At 41.1% G+C, this 27,160-nt stretch overlaps 1 protein-coding gene across 7 annotated transcripts in view; it reads right to left on the reverse strand.

The window, feature by feature from the left end:
• The window catches only part of LOC115076240 (lipase maturation factor 1-like), a 295,884-nt gene that overhangs the window by 184,880 nt on the left and 83,844 nt on the right, over positions 1-27,160 (reverse strand). For 6 of the 7 annotated variants that reach the window (XR_003852707.1, XM_029577466.1, XM_029577464.1 and 3 more), the window contains one exon: positions 4,684-4,832. Coding sequence is in view for 6 of the 7 variants with exons in the window: in XM_029577466.1 (XP_029433326.1) it covers positions 4,684-4,832 (149 nt within the window). In the remaining variant the exon portion in view is untranslated. Of the gene's footprint in view, positions 1-4,683; positions 4,833-7,947; positions 8,069-27,160 lie in introns of those variants that run through there. The other variant, XM_029577469.1, reaches the window with a different exon arrangement.

Below are 27,160 nucleotides of genomic sequence, written 5' to 3' on the forward strand. Positions count from 1 at the left end.
AACTGGCATCCAGTCAGTTTCTATGACCACATCAATGCGGCTTCAAGGGAAATGAGTTTATGAAATAGAAACCTGATTTGCTCATTGTTTATCTCCCACTCTCTCATTTCCTTCCTAGGAATTGCACTAATTCTCCCAGTTCATAATCTTCCAATTTGTATCTGGTAATGTAAATGCCTTCCCATTTACTACTGCTAATAGAGGATTCTCTGCACACCCCCCATGTGTCCTACCTACATGTGGGCTTTTGTCACCATCCCCTTAAAGCCCTCCTCACTAGAGTGGTGAATCTCTCTGACAGTGCCTAATCCGGATCATTAGGAAGCACCCAGCAGATCCCGAAGAGTAGATGCAATTCTTTGTTGCTGACTCCCAAGCATAAGCACTGGCTTTTCCCAAGTCTGTCTGGTTAATAATTGTTTATGAACTCATGCTCCAGGAACTTGTCCAGACCCCTTTTAAATCCAGCTATATTGCTAGATGCCTTCATCACATCCCCCGATTCCATAGCGTCATTGTACGCTTAGTGAAAAAATACTTTCTCCAACTTATTTTAAATCGCATACCTGCTAATTTCATGTCCTAGTACTATTTGAAAGGATTAATACCTGCTCCTCGTTTACCTTTTCCACCTTTATCATATCCCCTTTCCAAGCTGAGGAGCCCTAACCTCCTTAGCTTTTCTTTATAAGGGAGCTGCTCCATCCCCTTCTTGAGACAGGGCTACTAAACTGCACAAAGTACTCAAGGAGTGGTCGCCCCATAGATCAATACCAGATAGTGGCATGCTAGGCATGCTCAGTGTGCCAGTCAAAGTTTCTAGAAACTTTGACAGAAGTTTTCCGTGCTGGGCTCCATCTGATGATGTCACCCACATGTAAAGAAGGACTACCATCCTGCTTGTCCTAGAAGAAACTCTGTATAAATAAAATATACTCAAATGTTTTCCTTACAATCTTACATTTCAGTTATTTTTCTGAACAGTTCTTGTTGCCGCTTTATCAAAGACAGTCCATGACTGTATTTACATTTTATTGTTTTTGAAATGAGTATTAGACACTGAATCTTACAAATTCAATAAGATATGACATTAGTGCCAAAGATAGCACAGGGAAAACAAACTGTCCTTTTCAGACACTTATTTTTTTGGCCATGCTAGGTAATCTTCAATAATCTTGTGAAAACAGAATTTGAAGATAAGGTGAAAAAGGACTTGCTCAATCCTAACTTCAAACAATTCTTTCTATTTGTGCCTTTGTTCAAGAGGAACATTTGTTAATCCCCAAAACCTTACAGCGGTATCTCTTGAAGAAATCCAAGGATAGGATTTGGGACACTTTAGGGTAATTAAGCAAACGTTTATTGAGAACTCTAGCCAAGTTCTTCAAGTTCCTGAAATACAGCCTTATCTTAGATGATCTCCCTTTGTACAGAAGACATTTGTGAAGCCTTTTGGTTCAAGGTTCCCAATCCCAATAACTCTGTAGGACAGCAATTTAAGACTGTACCTTAGCAAAAGTGTCAGTAGATATAGTTATCGATACAGAAATAGTCTGCTTGAGTGAGACCAGTACCATCCAGATAGAGTCCAGAATAGTAATGTTGGGGGAAGGGACATTCACAGTTCAAAAAATCCTCACAAACTGTCTACTCTGCAGTACAGGTATGGTTACTCGAAAGGAGGGGGATGGCCTCTTAAATGACAAGACAGCCTTCAGAGTCTTCCTAATGCTTTCAACGCAATCATATTCCAGCAGGAATCCATGTGGTCGTGCACTGTAAATATTGTAAGGCTTTGCATTTTTTATAGGAAGAACAAAATACCTCTGCCTACAGATGGGATTTAATTTGACTTATCTATAAATCTTTCCTAATAATCTGTGGAAGAAGGGGAGGAGGGAACAGCTGCTTTGGTGGTGGAAGCTGAAAAGGTAAAATTATGAATTAATAAAAGAAACGCAATACACCATTTTATAAATGTGTAGGAAAGGCCTTCTTTACATCTTATGAAGAAAACTCATGAAAAGGGAGCACAAATCCCTTTTGTACTAAGACAATCTCACACTACTGTTGGTGTGAGAACCATAAAGCAAAACCGTGGCATTCCAACATCAAAAGATAGACGCACTCGAGGATAAAGAGCCTTGGGATAGTGCTTTGATATAATACATGTGGCTAAGGAAAATGGGAGGGGAGAGCTAAAAATTGGTTGAGTATTCAAGAGATTTTGATGTTTCTGAATCCAATGTTCAAGCTGGCAGGGCAATTACTATCTTACAAAAATAAAAGTTTCACGAGCTAGGAAATGAACATCTCCACCTGACTTATGTCTTTACCATACAGAATTCTCCAACACCGTTACGTCTTCTCAAGTCAATACATTGGATCACCATCCAAACCCACATACAGTTCCAGCTTCTATTTACGTACAAGTGCCTTTCACTGTGCAGTTCCTCATTATGTCAGCCTACAACCCTGCTCGTGACCTCTATTCATGGAGCAAGATGCTCTTATCTGTGTCCTTCTCCTCCACTGCCAACTCTCGTCTCTGTGTCTTCCATCTTGCTTTGCCGTACAGTTGAAACAGACTTTCTGAATTGGTATGTTACATCCCCTTCTCTGGCCATATTCAAGACTTTTCTAAAAATCCACCTTTTTGATATTGCTTTTAAATCTTTCCCTGACATTTACATAAATTTTCTGAAGCCTCCAATTTGTCTTATCTGAGTGTCTTGACTAGACTGTAAGCTCCATGGAGCAGGGGCTGTTTCTGATATGTAGCTGCACAGTACTGTGTATGTCTAGTAGTGCTATAGAACGGACAAGAGTAGTATAAAATTCTCAAGCAATATGAAAGGGAGAAGCAGTGACTGTGTTGAAGAATGGAGCAGACACGTTACAAGCTGGTGGAAAAAACCAATGATCTTTCAGGAACTGCCAAAGCATCTTTGAAAGTTAGGCACCTTTGAATTTTCTTCCTTTCACCTCTTAGAATTATACATTTTATGCTGGATGAGTAACATAATTTTTGAATTATTAAAGAGTGCCCAGATTACCTTTGTCTGTGACCTTTCTGCTCTCTGGGAGCTACCTGTACTGTAGTTACTTAGAATGTCCTCTCTGCATGCAGCAGGGTGGAAAGGCCTCAGAGAAGGGGTGGAAGGACAAACAACAACTACAAGCTTCCTTCCTAACCTCTCAGGGATGAGCCAAATGGGAAGGTTATTTACAAAGAAACCTTTAAGGATAAGCTGTATGATATGTATGTGGTCAGAAGCTAAGGCTACAGCTCACATGTATGCAATAAATGCACACTTGAAGGTGCATCAACTGGGGGATGTGTGCACAAGACAGGCTGGAATGCACCGACCGAATTTTAAAAGCTGCCCATACGCACATATCTCCCGCTGTGTGCACATCTCAAAAGTTTCCAAAAGGGGCGGAGCCAAAAGATGTGCACATAAATACTTGTGCACCTAGGTGCTCGCCCCTGCTATGGAGGAGGTGTAAGTTAAAAAAAAAACAAAAAACAAAGGGGGGGGGGGGGGGGGTTTAAAGGGTCTGGGGTAACTGGGAGGAGTACAGACTATCAAACCATGGGTGTCTGGAGGAACTAGCTGTTAACTGGGTGAACTGGTGAACAAACTGGTGAAACTGGCAATGGCATGAATGCGCGTCCTTTTTAAAATTCACCAATTTACGTGGTGGGTGCGTGCCCATTTAAAATTGTGTGCACATGTGTGCATCGTCAGGCTATTTTAATACACCTAAATAGGCTGACACATATACACGTGCAAGTTATAAAATGGCCTCATATCTGGGCGTGCACCGATGCACATGCGCATGCACATGTGCACATGCACATGCACATGCACATGTGCACATGCACATGCACCGATGCACCTAAATACACCTAAATAGGCTGACACATATACACGTGCAAGTTATAAAATGGCCTCATATCTGGGCGTGCACCGATGCACATGCGCATGCACATGTGCACATGCACATGCACATGCACCGATGCACATGCGCATGCACATGCACATGCGCCAAAGCTTGATATTTCACTTGGTTGCAGCTCCATCACTGCTCTCTACATTAATGGTGGGGGTGGAAGAGAAATAGAACCAAAGAGCTAAGAGAAACAGATAAGTATGAGAAAAAAATGTGAAGCTTGCTGGGCAGACTGGATGGGCCGTTTGGTCTTCTTCTGCCGTCATTTCTATGTTTCTATGTTTCTATGTTTCTATAAGAGCGCCCGCAAGCTGGTTTGAAAGTTACAGTTGTCCTGCAAAATTAGATGTGCAATCTGTGATGTAGTGTAAAAAAAAAAAAAAGTGTTCACTGTTCTTCAGTAAAAGAGCAATAAAACTTCAGACACTGTATTCCCTGGTGAGGAAGGTAGGTGCAGTCTCACAACATTTACAACTCTTGAAGCAATTACACAAACAACCTGAAGCACTCTGCTTTTTAATCTTGGGCACCTCTGGCCCATAAGAACTCTCCACGCATTTTCTTAATCTGACATTAAACTTATTGACCTTACAAGCATGATCTTGCTTGTGGACCAGATGAAATCTCACTTGCTATTTATTAAGTGTTCAGCTGCTGCTGATCTTCCAAATATCCAGTCAGCAGCATTTTAAGTAGACATCAGACTCATCTATGTTTTGCACTTACTGCGCCAAGCATGATCCTGAAAATCAGCCAGCGAAATGCCCAGATCACAATTCTGGAAGGCGGGGTCTGTTCGGGTAACTTGGAAATGGTCCAGATGGGGCACAGGAAAATTCCTAAAAATCCGGTTTCCAGAAGCTGAGATTCCCAACCTAATGTCACACCAAACACAAGAAGAGAAAAATTACAATTATTGCCATCTTCAGGCTAACGTGCCTTAGGGGCTAAGATTCGAAAGATCTTGGTGCCTCATTTAGGAGGTGCCTACATCTGCCAAAATGAAAGTTTCCTCTACAGAGTCCCTCAATATTGGTGCCCAAAAATTGGGCAGAGCTATGCTGTAGTCCAGATGGTAAACAAATAACAAACCTAAATTTAGAGTTAGGGAAATTATCAGTCCAAAACTTGGAATGCTAAGTTTCTGGCTAATTTTAGACACCTAAAAATGAGGCACACAAATCAGGCACTGAGCTTTCCTTGGATATCAGCCCCATATACATCAGCAGGGCTGAAATTAACAAGTGTGGGGACATTTGTGTTACACACTCACGATCAAGCACATGGCTGGCTGTCGGGTGCCTATGACTTCAGTACTCATCTCTCTTTACTTAGACTGGCTTCTGAGTTAGGGACACAGTCATCATTTACCATGGGATAAATCAGGACTACAGCAATTACAGCAAACACACCTCTGAGGAGCACAGAATTAAGCAGGGATTTATCCACGTGAGCTCGAACAGAAATACCATGGCCAGAAACCATTCATAACCAGTCCCCAGGTAAGTTAGCACACAGCCCACAAATGACAACAATACACAAAATATAAACATCAGGGGAAAAATCAGGCAACTAAATGCCCCCAAAGAAGACAACAATGCAGAGCTGAAGGAAAGGAGTTTCTGCAGTGGACTGAGCCATCTCTTGTTGGATACAGAAGCTCTGTTAAGCTTACCTCACCCCTCTCTGCTACGGCAGTAGTCCCTGCAATTTTAATTATATCTGGCTTCACTGTGAGAGTCGTCTTATTATTATAATGTTTGTATAGCACATTCCAGATGTGCGCTGCATAGAGTCACATAATGAATAATCCTTGGAATTCACAATCTAGTTAAGACAGACTGACAAGGGGACCCGTGCCAAGAGGGACGAGAGAGCTGATGGTGGAGTTTTGCCCTTCCCCTTTCCTCCTACCGGCGATGAACTGACGTCATCTGAGGGACACCCAGAGCCCATTTCAACATCAAGGATGCGGCACGCAGCCACTGGTGTGCAGCTGAAGCCACGCGCCTTTAGAACATTGTCTCTCTCCATTCTTTCCATCCCAATTCATGGGAAGAAAGAGGAAAGGCAAGATGCTTGCTACACCTCCCACCTGAAGTCCCGTGACTTTTCTTTTTTTTTTCTAAGATGTAATATTTACTGGATGTCTCTGATGAGCCACATGAGGCCGGATAACGTTAGGCCTAACCGGCCGTATTTAATCAGGGTTAAAGTTATCTGGATGTATGTGGCCGGATAACTTTAAACAAGTACATTCAACGGGACGTTTATACCACTCAATATACTGAACAAGTTATCTGGTTAACTGTAGCCGGGTAATTTGTCCTCTAAACGGCCTATTGAGCGTTAGCCTCACTTACATGTGTAAAACCTATTGACAATTCAATAGCATATATCGTAGCAATTTTCAAAAGTCAACGTACATGCTTAAAAGGCAAATTTGAAAAGCTCTGCGCCCAATAAATCCAGAAGATATCTGCACAAGTTGGGCCAGCGCGTGCCGAGTGGATTTTATAAGCGCACATGTCCCGCTGCACGCACAAGTGAAAACATTGGAAAAAGGGGCAGGGCGCGGGGAAGGCCAAGAGATGTTGCGTGTAAACATTTACATGCACAGGCACGCACCAGGGTCCCCCCCAAAAATCTAAGCTAGTTATTCCCCGACCTTTAAAACCGAGCTATCGGGGGGGGGGGGGGGGGTAAGAAGTGGCTATTAATTAGGGGGTTTCGAAGTCCTATCCCTTAACTGGGCAAACTGGGAACAAAACTGGGAAAATGGCGAATGGCGCTGGCACGCATCCCTTCTAAAATTCTCCCCACTTAGATGGGAGAAGCGGCATTTGCACGCACATGTACGTACATCCAGGCTATTTTATAATATTCACACACATATATGAACATTTGTTATAAAATAGACATGTCTCTGGAGTTACCGTCCCTGGAGTTAATCTTCAAAAGGTTTTACATGCTTAAAGGTGTGTTTTACACATGTAAAAGTGTGCAGGTAGTTTTGGTGGGGTAATCTTGAAAGGGAAAGTCTGCGTGTGATTTTAATGTGAAAGTTTGTGTAATGTGTGTGGTGAAAGATACCCACGGACTTTGTACCAATGCTGACAGAATTGCCCCCAAACTCCACTGTATTAACGAATGCACGTCATGGATATTCAGAGTGGAAATCCTGCAATCAGACCTGTTTGGGATATTCAGAGACTGAAGTTCACCACAGGTGGTCTCTAATCTGCTAAATTCAAGACTATGTAAATAAAATATATAATACACAGGAGTAAATTTCTTTATGTGGGCTGAAAAGTCCCCCAGCTGGGCTGAATATCTTTTCTGCAGTGAGGAAAAAGTGCCACAATCTGAATATCTCTGGACAGTTGGCCATTTGAGTGGCTCAGACATTCTGCAGAATTTAAGCAACGGTTTCTAAAAATAAAACTGGAGCTATTAGAAACCTGAGCACAAAAGAAAAAGCGTTTTTAGGTGATGGACTGTTTTGACAGACTTAACACATCCTCCTCTATGCAAATCCCAAGTTTGCATTTTATTTTTCACGCAAAGCATGTATGAGAATATTGAAATGATTCTGCAGATAAGCCTGGTCAAATACTGCTGTTATGTTTTGACAGGCAAAGTTAGATCTTTGTTAACTGCTGCTACAGCTGTCAAATACAGAGCATTAAACAATGGGAAGGCAACAGAAACACAATCCATAATATCAGTTTTCACAAAATATGACAACTTTAATACTGACATCTGAAGATCCCATACACACACATAACAGACATTCCATTTTACGATGGGATAAAATAAGAAATGTCAATAAAATGTTTCCCAAAGAGCCGAAAAGCTACCTGGAATTATGCACTCACTCACCTATTGCAAGAAGAACAGGATTAGGGCCTAGATTCATCAATATGCTATACATTTCGCATGAATAGCGCCCGCAATAAAAAAAAAAAAAAAGGGTCATTTTTCACTTACCGCAATGCACGCTACTTTAGCGCTTTTCCCGCCACACAAGTTAGGCAGGCATTTCCTTGTTTTGGGCTGCTCCTGGAGAAAGACAGAGAGAGAGAGGGAGAGAGAGAGGAAGGAAGAGAGGAAGCGAGCTACCACTATAGGAGGGTCATCTAGTAACTCGAGGTGAGGTTTTGGGGCCTGTTTACATGCACAGTCAGACGTACGAACAGCACAGTACACATCAGTGAAGATTTGATGTGATTTGGAGTGAGGAAAGATACACAAAGATGAAATTTCTGCAATGTACTCTCGCCCTAGCGTGATGCACTCTCTACCTGGGTGCTTATCAAGTTAGGGTCGCATGCGAGCAACGCGGATTTTAAAAAGCCACAAAGTGCACGTGTATATACTCATGCGCATATCAAAAATAAGAGCACAGAAAAGAGATGGGGCATAGGTGTACCAGGGTAGGGCCAACAGTTACATGCGTAGCTCCATATTTTAAAACCAAAGACAACAGCCTGCGTCAGCTTGTTAGCCGTGCAAGTCTACTGCTGCTCCAGATGAGGAGGAAGTCTGTAGATCTCGAGTTTTAGGGCTTACAGGTTAGGGTGAGGGGTCTGGGTCAACTGGGGGACGTGCAGGATGAAGAACAGGAAAGGGTCTTGAAGACCTCGATATTAACTGGGCAAACTGGTGGACTAATTGGAAAAACTAGATTGTCCATTGCACGAACATGTGTTAAAATCCACCTACATACGCACGTAAAAGCCAAAAAAGTCCTAGGAAAGATACACGACGTATGTTTTCTCGAGCAATCTCTTAAGATTAAGCGTTTACTTACGCGCAGGGGATGTATTTTAAAACATATGCAAACAGGTGTGAATACGATTTAAAATTGCAGCATCTCTCTGCTCACCCGCCAATATGCACTCATTTTAAAATTATCCTGATAATTAAGATACATTTTAGCGGTAAAATAAAAGTATTATTGTTCATTAACAGGGTTGAATAAAATTCAGCACCACTAATTGGTGAGAAACTAATTTCAAAGTACCAATAATATACATACATGGAGAAGGACACAATTCTTTTTGAAGTGACATACAAACATTTCAAATGGCTTAAATTCTATTTTACATGATATAAAATATTTTGGGAGATAGACGTTTATGAATCTTCTGTACGCCCTAATTCCTGTAATGGAATTATCATTCCAATTCTCTTCTTGGATTCAGCTTTGAGGGATATTTGGGTGGGGGGTTGGGAAGAAGAAGGGGGATGATTGACTTTTTCTTCTATCACATTTTATTTTGGGGTGAAAATATAAAAAATGTACAAAATGCAGATATGTGTAGTGTGCATCAGAAACCACTGCATGATTGGTTTTTTGCATCATGGTTTTCATTTAATAAACAGTTTAAATATGAAATATCTTGGGAAGTGAACAAATATATTGGATTTTGCACAAGTGTGATGCTATCTTTCTCTTTATCATTTTCTGGAGCACTGGACATTTTTGTTTTAACTTGATTATGCCAGTATTTTATTTCACACTCATAACCTTCCTAGTCTTTACTATTTCTTTTGTTACCTGTTTTTATTGCTATCATTAAATGCCCCATCCATACCAATGTGTTGGTCCTAAGATCAGAAGTTTTTTGCTTAGCCAAATTTCTTTTAGTTTTTAAATTTCTTAGAAATGTATGTTTATCTTTTTCTAAAAATGTTGTATTTCTGATATTTTATTGTTGTTTTATTTGCTTACTTTTAAGATGGAATATTATTTTCTTTTAATCTGATGTTTTAAATGTCTATAACAGGGCATGATTTTAAATGTCTATAACAGGGGCATCCAATATAGAATACTTTCAAGGCTCTCACCATCATCCACAAATCAGTCTACCAGCAATCCACTCTCCAACTCACCTTCCCACTTGAATTACATACTTCCGCAAGACCGATCAGAACTGCCTACAAAGGTTCGCTCAAGGCCCCCCCCAACAAATCATCGGTCCACAACACTATTCACAAGCGAGCTCTTTCATCAGCAGGTCCACTACATTGGAATTCACTTCCACAAGACTTACGCCAAGAACAATGCCATTCAACTTTCAGAAAGAAATTGAAAACCTGGCTTTTCGCAGAAGCCTACCGCTGAAGGATCTACCTTCTGGCTTTCGCAGAAGCCTACCGCTGAAGGATCTCCTCAACCATCACTGACTCTCTCGCTCCCCCACCCCTCCCCAATCCCTTCCCCCCACCCAACCTCCCCTTTCCTTCTCCCTCTGGACATACCAGGCTAATAACTGCCTAGGATAAACCTATGTTTTTGTATCTTACAGTTTTTGTTGATTATATATTTATCTCTCTCTAATTGTTTCTTAGTTTTAAACTCTGTACTGTCTTCCATTGCCAGGTTTTATGCTCCCTGTTTAATGTAACTTTACTTTCTACCTTGATGTTAATTGGTTTCCCCTCAGTTACATTGTAAACCGGTACGATAAGACCTAGTCTTGAGCATCGGTATAGGAAAAGAAATTAAATAAATAAATAAATGATTAATTTGTAAACATTAACTATAATTTTTATTATACAAAATGTTTAATTCTCTGCAAGAAATTATTTTAACCTGTGTCCTGAGAGCGCATGGCCACCCATTGCTACCGCAATCTCTTTTGCCTTTTCATGAAATGGCACATGTGCTTTTCATAAGGTCTGGGCAGTGATAGCCAAATTTGTAACAAAACTGTATATGCGATACAGCATCACATTTCATCAGATACCAGAGTTCCTCAACAAACTGGGACCCCCTTTGTGAAATTGCAAACGAACTCTATGCATATGCCAATATGCAAGTTTGGTAATATTGGACAGAGGCCTATCTAACACAGCTACTCCTGTGACTAAAAATATTATTCAAGAAATATATTTTTCATTGAGATGTAACTGTGTATTGAAAATAACCAAAGATCTGAATGACCACTGCAATGAGTATGAAGCACAGACTTCACTGGCCAAACTGAAAGAATAAACAAAACCAGTAAAGCCAGACTGACAAACGCTGAAAAAGAAACTGGGTTACTCTGACCAAAAGTGCTAAGAATGGTCTTGCAGCCAGAACTACCAGTCTGAGTCATTTAACTGCACCATGTCAACATTTCCATCTTCACAAGTAAATCTCATTGAACGTGTCTTGTCTTGTTTAAAAGACTCCATTGCATCAGTAGCATGGGATCTTCTTAGTGTTTGGGTACTTGCCAGGTTCTTGTGGCCTGGATTGGCCACTGTTGGAAACAGGATGCTGGGCTTGATGGGCCCTTGGTCTGACCCAGCATGGCAAGTTCTTATGTTCTTATTACTTCATACTGCAAAGTACTGAATGAAGTTACTTCTAAAATATCCCAACAGGTCACTGCTAAAACCTCAAAACAATATTGTACATGGAATTCAGCTAGGCAATGCTGTTGTAATCCAAAAAAACTCTCTCCAGGCCAATACTTGAGAACCATGTTGGGAGATATTCTAATAAGTTCTGCTCATCATCAACAGCAGTGAAAGTAAAGGGAAAGCAAGCCTGATTGTAACATTCTGCAATCCTGGACTAGGCTGAAAAGCAGATGATGTGAAGTAGACAACAACAGACCAGGCAAAGAAGTCGACTAATAATGGCAGTGAGGAGTGACACTGGGAGTAGACCCCTGGGTTCTCCTCAGGATTTTGCCCTTCTTGTTTCTGGACTAGTAATGAAGATCTGTCTAGTTCTCACAAACACTTGCATTAATCTAACTACACACTGGGCCACTTTTTTGAACCTTACTAATTGTTGGTTATGCATGAAGCAGGGGCAAAAAATAGTTGGCCATTTCCTGCCCCCTTCCCCCTAAGGGGGACCACTTGGAGTTCAGAATTACAAATGATGCAAGTGCAACATTGCTTCCCGCTTCAACGACAGGGGGAAAAGGGGAGTTGAATTCAGACAACAACTGAGGGCCCCCGACTTGTATGGTCTGGGGAACTAATAAGCAAGGGGTTAACCTGCACAGAGCAGCAGGATTAAGTTTACTACTCTTAACAGAAAGCAAGGGATTACTACCCTTAATCAATAAGCCTTAATCAATAAGCCTTGATGCTTTTGACAAAACTACAAAATCCCTCTCCGCTTTGGCAGGGCTCGGGTAAAGTGAACAAAGAATTGGATTCAGACAACAACTAACACGGGCCCCAACTTTTATGATCTCAGGTACTGATATGCAGACATAAGGGAAAAAGTACAGGCCTATTTCTAAGGCCAAGTCCATAAGCAAAACACGTCAGCACTGTCTGAATTTTCAAGAAGGCTCATCACCAAGTAAAAATTTTGCTAGCAGTAAATTTTTTATGGGTTATCATTAGGCTTGGGAATAACTGCACAGAGCGGCAATTACTACCCTTAAAGAGCAACATGGGGTAACCTGCACAGCAAGGCAGATATTTAAGAAGCTAAGAAGCTTGCTGGGCAGACTGGATGGACCATTTGGTCCTTTTCTACCTTCATTACTATGCTAGAATAGAAATATATATATATAAAACCCTATCTTATGTGCATAGATTAGCGTTGGAAATTTGCTGGGGGAGTGAGGGGATGCACACAGAAAAAGTGATTTAGCATATTTTTACGCCACTAGAAAGAGGTATTCTGAGAGTGGGAAAAGACCACGTTCCAAATTTGGGCTGAAGTCGCGTACTTCGCAGAGTCTTAAAATTCACGTTGCTCATGTGTGGCCTGCATACATGCGTATGCGGCCATTTTTGCGCAGGCAACGCTTTTAAAATCTACATCTTTATGAATACCCACAACGGGTACATAAGGTGAACATGGTTGAAAGGTGCAATAGAAATTTAAAATGATGAACTGTTACATACTGGCTACAGGTGAAGTGTGCTGTCATGTAATGTAACCTGGGTGATAGTTTGACATTTTGTCCAAAGCCCTCCCAGATGCATTCATCTTCCATCTGCACCAGCACAGCTGCAGTTATTAATAGTTTTGAACAGAGAAGTCTCTGCTGTATCTCAGCCTCACTTACTGGAAGTGATAGTGCAGGACCGAGTTTATAAGATCCATCAGCAATACTCCTGCATAATTACAAAGCATAAGGGCACCTGTTTTTAAAATGAAGTGGTGGGGGAGGATTTCTTTGCAAATACTGTAATTGTCACTTCAATTATGATTTTGTTCACAGTGTTGAACCCCTGGACTGCTTCTTCTCGTCTGATTCTCTCAGGCTCTTACACTGGAGGATATGAGAGCTGTTAGTGTCAGTGCGCTTGACACATGGGGAGCAGAAGCTTTATCACTAAAACAGGGGATCCCCTTTCTACTCTGTTACATTAGCTCCATGACCAGACAAGCCCAGTTTTCAGATTACAAAAATCATTTGTATCCATGGTGCTTGGTCTTCTTCTGATTCTCATGGCAGCCTTAGTTACTGTAAGATAAAGCTATATCCACGCCCCAGTTAGGAAACACTCTTGAGAGATATTGTTATAGTATAAGACAACAAAAAAACGAGGTGAGAAGACACTCTGGGCCTGATTTAAGCATATGGGAAGTCTCCCACTGCTACTGAAGCAATGCAAGTTTTTTGTAAGAGTTCTGACAAGTGAAACATTTATGACTTGGGCAAAACTTGCACTCTCTGAAAACTGATGGCAAATAGAGAATAAGACAGACCAGTCACCTTAGAATGAGGATAATTTATTCACACATATATCTTGATAAAAGAGCCCAATTCTGGCCAAGTTTCGCACAAGGCTACTTCAGGGGCTACAAAAACAAAACAGCGAGGTAAATCAGAAAAATGTGTAAAACCTTATATATTTATTTATTTTAAAACTTTTCTATACCGTTGTTAAGTTGGTTAACCATCACAACGGTTTACATAGGGGCACAACAATAAACATATGGGTGGTATAGATTACAACTTGTTAGGTGCCATCATTGTACGGTAACAATTCATAATTATAAATGAAGTGTGTATGTTAAGCTTGATTGTTGGGAACATTTAGGCGGTTTGGTTTTACCATTACGATGCATTGTTAGTTTAAAATAACAGCTTCTGACTTTGGTGTGCCTTTATTCCTCATCTGTTTTTTTCGTTCTCTTTGTCTTTACAGAACGCTTGTTTGAATAGCCAGGTTTTCAGATTTGTTCTGAAGATTTTCAGGTTACTCTGCAGTCTTATTTCTAGTGGCATGGTGTTCCATAGTACGGGACCAGCCAGTGACAGGGCTCTCTCTCGTACTTGCGTGAGACGTGCTGATTTGACAGAGGGGATGGTTAGAAGAGCCTTATTGGCAGATCTCAGGTTTCTCTGTGGAACATGGACGCGTAGTGCTGTGTTAAGCCAGTCGGCTTTTTCATCGTGGATTAGTTTATGGATTATACAGAGTGCCTTATATTGTATTCTTTGTTCTATTGGAAGCCAATGAAGTTCAGCAAGTGTTCCTGTAATGTGGTCATTTCTTTCTTTATATATGTCTGTGTGTGTGTGTGTGCATGTAAATATCACATAAAGCACAGGACATGCATGGTTTATCTAACTGTACTTCAGTAATAAGAAGAGAAGCATGGTTGTGCCTCAGGAAGGCAAAACTTTTCATGTGAGAAATTGCCAGAAGTGAGATTTTCAGTGTATACAGCTGCACTACCCCGGCCTTCCAGCCAAGCACTTGTGAGCACTACATGAAAGCCTCTCTCCTGTACAACTTCCCCCCTTCTCCCACTAATCTGAGACTGGGAGTGTGGTGCGTTGCGGCACTTTGCTGGTCTTTTACTTCACTGGCACAGTCACTTTAAGGAGCGATTTATAATTGTGACCCCACAATGTTTAGCCTCATTTAGGGTCCCTTCATGCCCCTTGTTTTTCTCCTTCCGGGACGAAGCCCCACACTGCATCTGAAGTCTGATCCCTCAGGCTCGGAATGCACAGTGATACTTCTGGGAACGAAAGGGTCACATTGCTGACCCACCTGCTTCTGTTTTCTTCAGTTGGATCTAGTCAAATTTCAGCAGCTGCTCTGCAAAGCACAATGTGTGTCATTGTTATCTGGCTCTGTGCGCTGCTGGAAAGATCCAGATTACAAAAAAAGAGCTGAGCATGGCTTGCCTCACACACGCGTTCAGATGTTATGTGCTCAGAACTGACTGCAGCAAAATCATCGACTTAGCACTTTTCCAGGGAAGATATATTTAGAAAATGGCTCGTTGAAACTTATTAGTTTCAAAACTCTAAAATGCTATTACATTTACAATATTTCCACTTTAAGGCTAAAAGCCCCCAGATAAACTCTTACATAGCTTAATAAAAATCAGAAAAACAAATGTCTCTGAGCTGCCGAAAAATAAGTATTCAGGAAGCATTACCTGCCTGTCTGAGTTTAGAACTTTAAGCACTACTCTAGAACTGGAATGCACTTATGTAATAGACCATCCCTGACCAATCAGACACGTGATCTCACACATTCAGCTGTTTTTACAGCGACCAATCACATTACAAACACTTCGATAGGTACAATCAAGCCCAAAACCCCAAGTTAAGGAAACATTTAGATATTGTATAAGCCGAACACGTAGGGGGTAATTCTATAACAGATGGCCTAAATTAGGCAGCAAAAACATAAACAAGCTATACCAATTTTCAAAGCGTACTTAAACACACAAGTCCTGTGCACTTGAGAGCTCTGCAGAAATTCTGTTATTTCCTTACTACTTCGTCATTCTATCAGACAGCAGAATCACTCTTTCAAGTTCTTGGCTTTTAGACAAATTTGAAAGGAGGGAAGCTGTGTGTTCCTCCCCATCACCTCCTGAAAGGCTCTGGCAGGTTCTTAAGAGCAGTAAGCAGACGAGTTACAACAAACTTCTTTCTTTACTGGAAGTCCCAGCCAGAAAAAGAGAGAGCAATACTTCTAGGAATCCAAGGTACACGGGAAGGACAACCATGGGGCAAGATACTGCAACTGATGAACAGTAGTTTAATATAAACGCTAACTTTTCAAAATTGTAAAGCAGATGATCATTTTTTGGACAACAGATTTGATTTTAAGGCTACTGTGTCCCAGCAATATTTTTGGAACATTTTCTAAACTTTTAAAATTATTACATACCTTAAATTGCTCCCCTCTTGACATTTATTTATTTATTTTTAACTTTTATATACCGACATTCTTGTATAGAATACAAATCATACCGGTTTACAGTGAACATAACATCGCATGGGAGCATTACATGGAACAAGCTTGTTAACAGTGAACTTAACATCGCCTAAGAACGTTACATGGAACAAACGGGTGTATACATAACCGTGGTACAAATAGCAGGGAAACTGGGACTTCAGGTTGCCTTTTGGGGGACAACCTGGGGGTGAATAAGCGTTCAATAAATATTTAATAAATGCTTAGTAAATAATGAATTAACAAATTTCTGAACCAGAGGGAAAAATGTCAGGTCAAGCGGAGAAGGGGAGGAGGAGAACTTTACTTAGCAATAGGACTTGGGTAGTAGTGAGAGTCGGAACGTGATCTTCAGCAAAGGTCTGGCTCAGTGGATCCAAGAGCTGACAGGAGTGTAAAAGTCTCAAGAGAGCAATTTTTGAACTGGAGAGCCTGCTAAAATTCTGATGTTGGGAGAGGATGCTAGAATTCTGATGCTAGGAAGGAACAAGGAGTCCCCAGTAGAAGGAAATATAATAACGGTGTGGGGAAAATGATTAGATCCGGCCGGCAAGGTCAAGCGCGGGCAAGATCCCGAAAGGATGGGATCAATCAGGAAATGCTAGTCTGAAAAGCCATGTTTTAAGGGTTTTTTTGAATGATATGGGGCATGGTTCTTGTCGTAGGTCCGGAGGGAGTGTGTTCCATTGAGGGGGGCCAGCTGTAGAAAGGGCTCATTTCCTTAAAGATGATTTTTTTGACATGACTACTAATGGGGCAATTTTGAAACTTCACAGGGAGCTTGCAGGCCTATGCAAGAACATTCCTCGTGGAGAACCCTTGCGAACAGGACCGGCAGCCGGCTGGTGCCGCAGGTGCAATGTCAGCACTTTATACCACACACTCAGATTCTTTCAGAATGAAATCCCTGTGTAGAGTTGGCTGTCCCCACCCTGCTGTTTTTGGTATGGGTAAAAATACTTGCGAGGGGGGGGGGGGAGAGGGGCACAATTTTCAACCCCAATTTTATCTAGCTAACTGCTTAGTTACCCAGTTAAATTCATATGAAAGCTTTCCTGTACAACTCCTGCTACCAGCAAACTAGAATCCAACACTCCAAATAAGAGAACACAAAATTTTCCAATTGCATTGAACTAGAAACTTTGTTCCTGGCTCCCTTCTTTCCCATCCCACCCTTTTAAAAAAAAACTGAAATAAACTTAAAATCCTTAAAAGCCAACAAGTGCTCTCAGGGGTAGTCATTAGAATCCACTTAGATAACAGTAGGATGACATCACTGAGTTAATGCAGCAGTAAATTAGGACTTTAAGTGACAGAGAAATTAGCAGAAATAAAATAATGAAGTTAATGGATCGCCACGTTTCAACTCTGCAGGCAGCTGTCAGTTTGAAGGATTTGGATAAATTTAATTATTCTTTCATATTGCAACTAAAATCATACATTTTTCTTAGTAGGATCCTGCAGTGTTATTCCTGGTTTTGCCACTTCCTTTGCCTAATCAGAGGTAACTTAGAGGAGCCTATGTCCCAGGGCCGGTGTTGCATCTGTGGACCCTTGGGCCGAGGCAGCATTGGCTCTACCTGCAGAAAGGAGCCCTGCAGGATCCCACCATTGACAAGCAGACCCAGGAAAGACAGAGACCTTTAGGAACTTTACATATACCAGCCCACATTCTCCTCATGTTACAGTTACATGCTATAGTTACACAATGTTAGGTTCCATATTAGGTGCTACAACCCAAGAAAGAGATCTAGGCGTCATAGTGGATAACACATTGAAATCGTCGGTTCAGTGTGCTGCGGCAGTCAAAAAAGCAAACAGAATATTAGGAATTATTAGAAAGGGAATGGTTAATAAAACGGAAAATATCATAATGCCTCTGTATCGTTCCCTGGTGAGACCGCACCTTGAATACTGTGTACAATTCTGGTCGCCGCATCTCAAAAAAGATATAATTGCGATGGAGAAGGTACAGAGAAGGGCAACCAAAATGATAAAGGGGATGGAACAACTCCCCTATGAGGAAAGACTAAAGAGGTTAGGACTTTTCATCTTGGAGAAGAGTCGGCTGAGGGAGGATATGATAGAGGTGTTTAAAATCATGAGAGGTCTAGAACGGGTAGATGTGAATCAGTTATTTACTCTTTCGGATAATAGAAAGACTAGGGGGGCACTCCATGAAGTTAGCATGTGGCACATTTAAAACTAATCAGAGTAAGTTCTTTTTCACTCAACGCACAATTAAACTCTGAAATTTGCTGCCAGAGGATGTGGTTAGTGCAGTTAGTATAGCTGTGTTTAAAAAAGGATTGGATAAGTTCTTGGAGGAGAAGTCCATTACCTGCTATTAATTAAGTTGACTTAGAAAATAGCCACCACTATTACTAGCAACGGTAACATGGAACAGACTTAGTTTTTGGGTACTTGCCAGGTTCTTATGGCCTGGATTGGCCACTGTTGGAAACAGGATGCTGGGCTTGATGGACCCTTGGTCTGACCCAGTATGACATGTTCTTATGTTCTTAGGTTGATCCTTTGGGTGCTGGGGCCAGAAGATTAAGGTGGGGGTCTCTGCCGATGGCAAGGGAGTTGTGTAGTAAGCTGGTTTATAGGTAGGTGGCATTCAGAGGTACCCAGGATCCAGGCAATGGTCAGAGCCAGGTAGCAGTCAAGCATATCCGAGGTCCATCTAATGGTCAGAGACAGGAAGTGGTCAAGTGCATCCAAGTTCCAGGTTGAGGTCAAACCAGGTATCTATCCAAGTAGAGGAGCAGAGGGACGGATAGGGAGGGCAGGTAGGTGAAAACAGGAACAGGGGGACACCGTGGAAGGAACAGCTGAGGATGAAGACAGAAGACAAACCAGAGACAGCTGGACGAAGACTGAAGACAATGCTGGAATGAGGATTGAGACACTGGGAGGCAAAAAGCACTACTTAGCAAGTATTTGGACCTGTTGCTGAGGCAAGTTGCTGTTCGGGAGCTGCCCTTTTATAGGGCAGCACTAGTGATATTATCTCCAGGGGCCATGGGGCTTTTCCTGCAGCAGTCCCTTTAAAGGTCGAGAAGAGACATGAGTGCACACCTAGGGGGAAACATTGCATGCTAGAGTTGGCGGCATCCTGCCGCGCTTTGGCCAGTGGCTTCTTGTTGCATTGGAGAGCGGCGTTTCACCATGCAGCAGCCCAACAGGGCTTCCCTGTGTCGGGCGATGGTGTACCTGGCCCGGGATGGGAGGTAAGGGTGGCAGTTCATGGGGCTAGCCTGCGGACCCCAAATGCAAAAGCTGGATTCCCATCTATGCCAGGTTTGACGCACCCCTGCTTGTTGGGGTGTCGTCAAGAGACTATTTAAAATTTAGAAAATAAGTAAAAGCAGAGTTATTTTGGGAAGCTTTTGGTGTGGACAAAGATGGGGCACAATCTTAATTTTAATTAATGTAAAGATTTTGCTTTTTGCTTTATTATTTTATTTGATGTTTTATTGCATAATTGTTCATGTTGAAGTTTTATGAGTGTTTATTGTAATCCACGTTTGAACTTTGCAAGAATACATGGGATATGTTTGTTTTTTTTTAAATAAATAAATCATCCAAATGATAAATAAATGAGTCTGTGATCTGTAGGGTACATAAGAATAAAACCAGACCAAGGAAGAGTGATTTTCAAAGCCATTTCCAAAGGACTTGTATCTGCAGCAAAGGAAGAAGTTCCTGGGAATGATGTTTGCACTTATGCACATTGTTCTGAAAACTCAAACGTATGCAGGCGTTTTTTCTCAGAAAAATTATTCGTACACATTAGCAAGTATAAATATGTGCAGGTAGTTTTTCTAGGATTAATTTAATTTCTGATTTATATTCTACCTTTTGTAACTGGTCAGCCTCTTCTAATTTTCAAAGGGAAAATACGTGTATACTTTCACTTTGTAAATTAGTGTGCAAAATCAGAAGAGTACCCTTAGTCATTGCACCAATGCAGGTAATTTTAAAATTACCCCTAAAATGGCTACCAAAATACTTGAACAAAAAATCATTAATTTTTAGCTCTCTAAAAATGAGTAGCATCCTGCAGTACAAATTGAGAGAGGCTACAAAAACATACACAAATTCAACATGCTTCCAGTTGCTCTTCCTGTGCCAGACGTGTACACTATGCCGCTCTCAGGACTAGAACTGGCATCCAAGTTTCAATGAGTGGGACCGTGAAGCAGTGCTCACTAAATAATGCTGCAGCAGCCCCACCCTCTCTGATGCATGTTTCTTTTCAAATAGGAAACCTACAGAAGGAAGGGAAGGGTAGGAGATGGGGCTGTGTACATGCACTGCCTCGCGGGCCCACGTTGCAAGCAATGCTGTTGCCGATAGTAGGCTTACGCACGCCTCTGTGGGACATGGATTAGCTAAACAGGAGGGAGAAAGGAAGGAATTGCAGGGGTGGGGAATGTATGCTGCGGACAAGCATAAACCAGTGGATTTTTTTGTGCAAGTCGAGGGCTGGTATTAAGTCAACTATATTGAAATGTCCAGATAAATACTAGCATGTAGAAGACCTCCAAGAGAACTTGCGCCCATAAAAAAATTATAGTTATCTATCTTTTTCCTGATCAGAGCTCCTCATCGTAAATCTCCCTCTAAGTGATGACAGCGATGGGTAAACACAACTGAGAGCTGCAAGGCAATTAGGTGCTGAACTCTCTCCACTTTCCAGGGAAACCTGCTAAAGTCATTTGCATTGGTCTTTTTGACAGGGCCTCTGTGCTTTTCTGCTGGCAGAGTTGAACTGTTAGGGACAGGTGCCTTCTGCAAGAGAGATGCTTCTTCAGGCTGCCTCAGCAGCTTTGGAAGCCATTAGCAGCTGTTAGGGCTCACTATGTGATGAGGCATCTTAGCAATTTCAAATGATTACAAAAACAAATCTTCAAAATAAACACACCCAGAAGACAAACCAAACAACCCAAACAGAGCACCCTTCCTGTACTATAATAGTGAGCAGAAAGTTTTAACACAAAGGCTGACTGACCCAAAGATGAGTATTTTAATGTGTTCTGTGATGTTACTATTGCATCATGGAAGAGGCAATGAAATTAAAGACACTCAATTATGAAATAATTACTTTAAAAATGTACTTAATAGATGAGCGTCTCTTTGAAGATCCTGCTTGTTCTGAACATAATTTTTTATTAGCGGAAAAAGTGTTCAAAATCAAATGTCTGTCCATGTCCAGCACAAAAGTCTGACTAAAGTTTGGGTGCATTTCTTGTTCAACAGAGATGGATGGAGTTGGGTCAGAGCAGAGATAGCATTCACTTTTGAGACAGAGAAAAGCTTATTCTTCAGTATGTGCTGGCATATATGCTCCCGGGTTATGAAGGCATATTTACAATAAAGTCAAACATTAAATTAGCATAATGATGCATCCAATACACCTGACATGGCCATGTTCCGACAAGATGTCTGTTTCAAGGATAATTATTTATTTATTTATTTAAATTTCTTATATACCAGCATTCGCGATGGGAGTCGCATCATGCCGGTTTACAAATAACAAGGTGTGACAACAGAATAAATACTTAATAACTTAAAAACATTAACATGTGATAGAAGAATAAGGTAGCAGTTACAATAAAACAGGGATACAATGCAACTTGGAATGTAGAGGAGGCAAAAGAGAGATTAACAATGAGATAACAAAAGAATGACCAAGGTAAATAAAAAAAATAAAAAATATATATTTGATTGTCCTATTCCCTCCTAGCTAAGAGGAGAAGAGGCTGACCACTGGAACATAAACAAACTTAAAATTCACAAACCAAAAAACAGCTGTAAAAAGGCACCAGAAATGATAAATTGAAAGTTCTTCGTTGTTTATTTGCAAACAGAATTCATATCTCACAGTGGACTGTTTGCACCACAGATTGAATGTTTAATAAAAATTTTGCCTGAGACCATATACTTTTTAAGTAGAGCAGGAAAATAATATGGACCTTCAATCTTTATTGTTTGAAAACAAGCATCACCTTAAATTCCACTCACTTGTTAACAGAAAGCCAATGAAGTTTAATTAACAATGGGAAAACATGATCCTACCTATAAGCTCCTGAAATCAAGCGAGCAGCGGGATTGTGTAATGCTCGAAGTGGGCGAATTGCAGAGGCAGCGAACCCAATAAACAAAGTGTTACAGTAATCAATTACTGTACAAATGACTGTACAATTGTACAAAAGTCATCTTTTTCAGGAATACATCTCAGATGTCGTAGCAGGTGCAATCTGTAGAAACCCAACCGCAAAATATTTAAAATATGTGGCCAGAAAGATAATCTGGAATCAAATATAAAACCCAAATTTCGAATTACTGATTTAAAATAGATATCCTTCCCCATTACATTAAGAAAATTAACATTTTGTTTCTGCAAATAGTTGGGATCTTTATTAAAAAAAACAAAACGATGAACTCAGTCTTTTCAATGTTCGACATTAAATGGTTCTCACACATTCAACTGTTAATTACTTGGAGACCTCCACTGATGGAAACCAGGGTTGCTTGAAAAAAAATTACAGCTGGAAAATACAACTGAATGTCATTGGCGTACATCATAAAATGATGGAATGCTCATCTATTTATTTTATTTATTTAAAATTTTTTATATACCGACATTCATCCAGGATATCACATCGGTTCACAGTGTAACGCAAATATACGCCATGCATGGCGCTTTACATGGAACAGATAAAACATGTTAACAAGGGAATAAAGGGGTAAGAGAACATGGGATAAATTGCATTAAATATTAAACAAGAATTGCAATTATATACATATGTACAATGTTGAGAGAACTGAGAGAAAAGGGATTTGGGAATATTAGGGGGGGAGGGGGGAGTGGAGAGCAGAGGGGGGAGAAGAGGGGAGAAGGGGGCGGAAAGAAGAAGGATGGGGCAAAAGCGGGGTATCGAAGGGGGGCGGTGGAAAGGATAAAGAAGTCATAGAGACATTATATAATGCCACCGACAACACTGACCCCTATGGAACCCCAGTTGGAATTGTGAACCATTCAGATGAAGAATCAGCAAACACGACTTGTTTTTCTTTATTATGTAAATAAGATGGAAATCATTCAAATACTACACCACTGACCTCTAAACTCCTAAGGCAATCAAGGAGAATAAGGTGAGAAACAGTGTCAAAAGCTGAAGACACAACAAGGATATTCTAATAACAGCTCTACCTTGATCAAAATCTTGCTAAAGATAATTTGTAACCGAAATTAACAAGGTTTCAGTACTATGTGGATGTCTGAATCCTCACTGAAATTGGTGCAATACATTATCGTCTTTCAAAAAACCGGCAAATTGACAATCTAAGCTAATACACAATCTAATTCTCCAAACGTATGCTAAAGCATTGTAACTTCTGACAGTATGTTACAGCACACCTCTGTGAGCATACATTACAGGAAAAGTATGATTTGCTCATGCAGTACGACATGATTTTAGTACCTCTGATATCGATGAGAAGATCTACTGATCAAGGTCCAGCTTACTAAGGGCCAGATTTACTTAGCCAAGGGAAAAAGCCCTGGTAAATCAAGTCTTAAGCACTGTGAAACCATGTTTAAAAGTGACAGAAATATTTCATTTTATATACCACATACGAACACATTAAAATTATTGTACAAATCATCAAACATTTAAGTTTGTGACATAAACTATTTCATGAAACTATGTATAAAATTCTGAACTTTTCTTTCACTGTTTTGCCCCAAATAATAATTAGAAATGTTACACTGGTCTTTCCAGGAGTCATAGATTTGATGAAAAGCTCATCCAAGCTGAAGGCTTTAAATAAAGAGACCTCCTTATTTATTCATTTGCAGAATTTATAAATCGCCTAACAATCTTTACATACATAATCATATAAATTATACTACTTAATACTAAAACAACAGAAGTATAGAAACAAGTGGATTCAGAGAGCAAGCAACAAGGACCCCAACTTTTACGGTCTAGGGAAACAAATAAGCATGGGGGTAATTTGCTGTTACTGCCCTTAACCAATAAGCCTGATACTTTGATATAACTCCAATATTGCTCTTTACTCCTTGCTTCAACAGCAAATGGTAACAGGGAACTGAATTCAAACAGCTACCAAGGAAGGCCCTGACTTTTTTGGTGTGGAAAACTGATACGTATTGGGGGTTTACCTGCATGGCGCAGCAAATACTACTGTAAGCTTGCTGAGCAGACTGGATGGACCATTTGGTCCTTTTCTGCCATCATTTCTGCTTCTATGTAACTAAAACAAACATGGATCAATAAGACAATGAATAATAAAATTATGTAAGCATGTAAACAACTAAGACAGTACATTTAAAATATGTTACGTCTTTTATGCATGTTGTATCATTTCTTGCTAAGAATTGTGGATCAGCTGGTTACAAATTTTTTAAATAAACAAAATATCCATAACACACCCCGAGGCTGCAAACTATATCTTTAAAAACCATAAGACCTCCTGTGTTGCAGAAGAATACCTGATGTAATTGCATAATAGCCTCGGAGAACTAATGCAGGCCATCTACTGAATATAAATTCATACCATTAAAATGACTAATCTTCATTAAAAGCCTGTTTAAACAAGAATGCCTTTACCTTCTTTCTAAGTGCTTTTAAACACACTTCAGACCCGATATCATCAAGTAACCTATTCCACAATTCAGGGCCAGCCACGGCAAATGTGCACTTGCGAGTTTCATATAAATGGAATATTCTAACAGAAAGAATGAAATTGTTTCCCTGAGATCTTAAGGGCCTAAATGGAGTGTAAATTTTTAACAAGACTTTGATTGAAGCAGGAACTTTAAAGATTAACATCATGATCTTAAACCTCACCTGCCAGAAAATAGGTGGCCAGTGCAAGGACTTCAAAATTGGAGCGATATGTTCTTTTCTTGAAATTCTGGTAATTATATGGGCTGCAGTGTTCTGAGTAGCCTGAAGCACCCTCAACGTGGAATTAGGCAAACATAACAAAACAGGATTTTAATACCCATAACGTGGGCACCGCAGACCTCATGTTTGCCTACTACCCCCTCACACACACACACAAAAAATAGAGCATGCAATAAGAGTCTACAGGCAGTCTCTTCTGGAAAATGCAGGCCGCAGCTTTATTTATCAACCAAAAGTACAATCACATCTTAATGCACCCTATCCAAGGTTCGGCTTACAATATATATTCAGTCAATTAATTAGTCACCCTAAATCCTCCGCTTGCAGCCAGCATGCCTGCCATCGACCTGCCAGACCGACTCAGCTGAGGTGGGGAGAGCATAGCCTGACAGACTGTGCCAGCTATGCCTGTCCACCATTATTTTCAGTGCTTTATGCATGCAGCCTGCCAGACCAACCCAGCTGCTTCAGACTTGTGTTTACCGTTCTCACAGCCTGCCAGACCAACCCAGCTGCTTCAGACTTGCGTTTACCGTTCTCACAGCCTGCCAGACCAACCCAACTGCTTCAGACTTGCGTTTACTGTTCTCACAGCCTGCCAGACCAACCCAGCTGCTTCAGACTTGCGTTTACTGTTCTCACAGCCTGCCAGACCGACCCAACTGCTTCAGACTTGCGTTTACTGTTCTCACAGCCTGCCAGACCGACCCAGCTGCTTCAGACTTGCGTTTACTGTTCTCACAGCCTGCCAGACCGACCCAACTGCTTCAGACTTGCGTTTACTGTTCTCACAGCCTGCCTGACCGACCCAGCCGTGCTCTTATTTGAATCGGCTGAAATTACTTCTACCTCTCTAGCCTGATTCAGGGAGGCCTTAGAGTATTGTTAGGTTCCTGTACATTCGTCTGTCGATGCGACTGTCATGCCAAATCTCCCGCTAAGCTGTGACAAACCTGCCGGGCCGGGCGAGAGAGCGATTGTTCCGGCTTGCAGCGGAGACAGAGGGAGCCACCCTGGAAGCGGCTCCGCCCCCTTACCTCAGAGCATCAGCAGATGCAACAGCGAGGCAGCTCCTACTCATGAACTAATCCCTGCTCCCCCTGCAGGGCCGGCCACGTGGCTGAGACCAATGAGGCTCCTTAACATGGGCACCATAGGTCTTGGTCCAGCACGCCCCTGTTTGCCTACTAGCCCCCCCCCCCCCCCCAGCACAAAATTAGAGCATGCAATAAAGGGGATCCGGGAGCGCGCCTGTGCACGTAAGTACTCACACTGACATTTTTACTTACGGATTTGAACAGCCCATGTCCCACCAATTTTTGGGTCTTTTGCATTTGTGTGCATACCAGGAGATACACGCGTATGCGGCCGCAGTTTAAAATCCACATGGCACGCGCCAGCCGGAGACACGCATGTATCTCCTGGCTTTGGTGCACGTAGGCCTTTTAAAATCTTCCAGTTTGCTACTATTTTAAGAGCTAGTGACGCTGAGGTACGGTCTCTGGACAGTTTGGCATGGGATGGCTCAGGGCACAGCAAGAGTAGATGTATGCTCGGAATGTTGCACAAATTTACTGCCCATTTTAAATTATGACCTAAAATGTCTTGTTGATGTATAATCTGCATAAAATCATACAGTAGAGCTTTGTTTATTAATCCAATGATTAATGTTCACAGAACATTACTGGTATGATGAGACATCATTACATTAAAACTTTAAAGCCCCTAAGGAAGCAGTGCCACAAACCGCATGGAGATGTGAACAAACGAAGACAAACAAGGAAAACCTAACGAGGAAAAGCTGATGATGACATCTTGTATCTAGAGTTACCCTACAATAAGAGAGAGATCTCAAATAAAACTTTCTGAAGCACAAAATAAAACAGATTTATGTAATATAATTAAAGGTAGCATGAAAGGAAATAAAGGGGATGTTTACTTTGTAATTATCACAATTATGTAAGATTCTGATATCTATTAACACTTTGGCCATGCTGCTTTCCACTTTGTGTTTTCATTGATAAATCCAAAGGAATATCAGCACAACCAATGAGAGGCAGATTTTCATA

The sequence above is a fragment of the Rhinatrema bivittatum genome, chromosome 14 (genome assembly GCF_901001135.1).
Source record: "Rhinatrema bivittatum chromosome 14, aRhiBiv1.1, whole genome shotgun sequence".
Taxonomy (NCBI): domain Eukaryota; kingdom Metazoa; phylum Chordata; class Amphibia; order Gymnophiona; family Rhinatrematidae; genus Rhinatrema; species Rhinatrema bivittatum.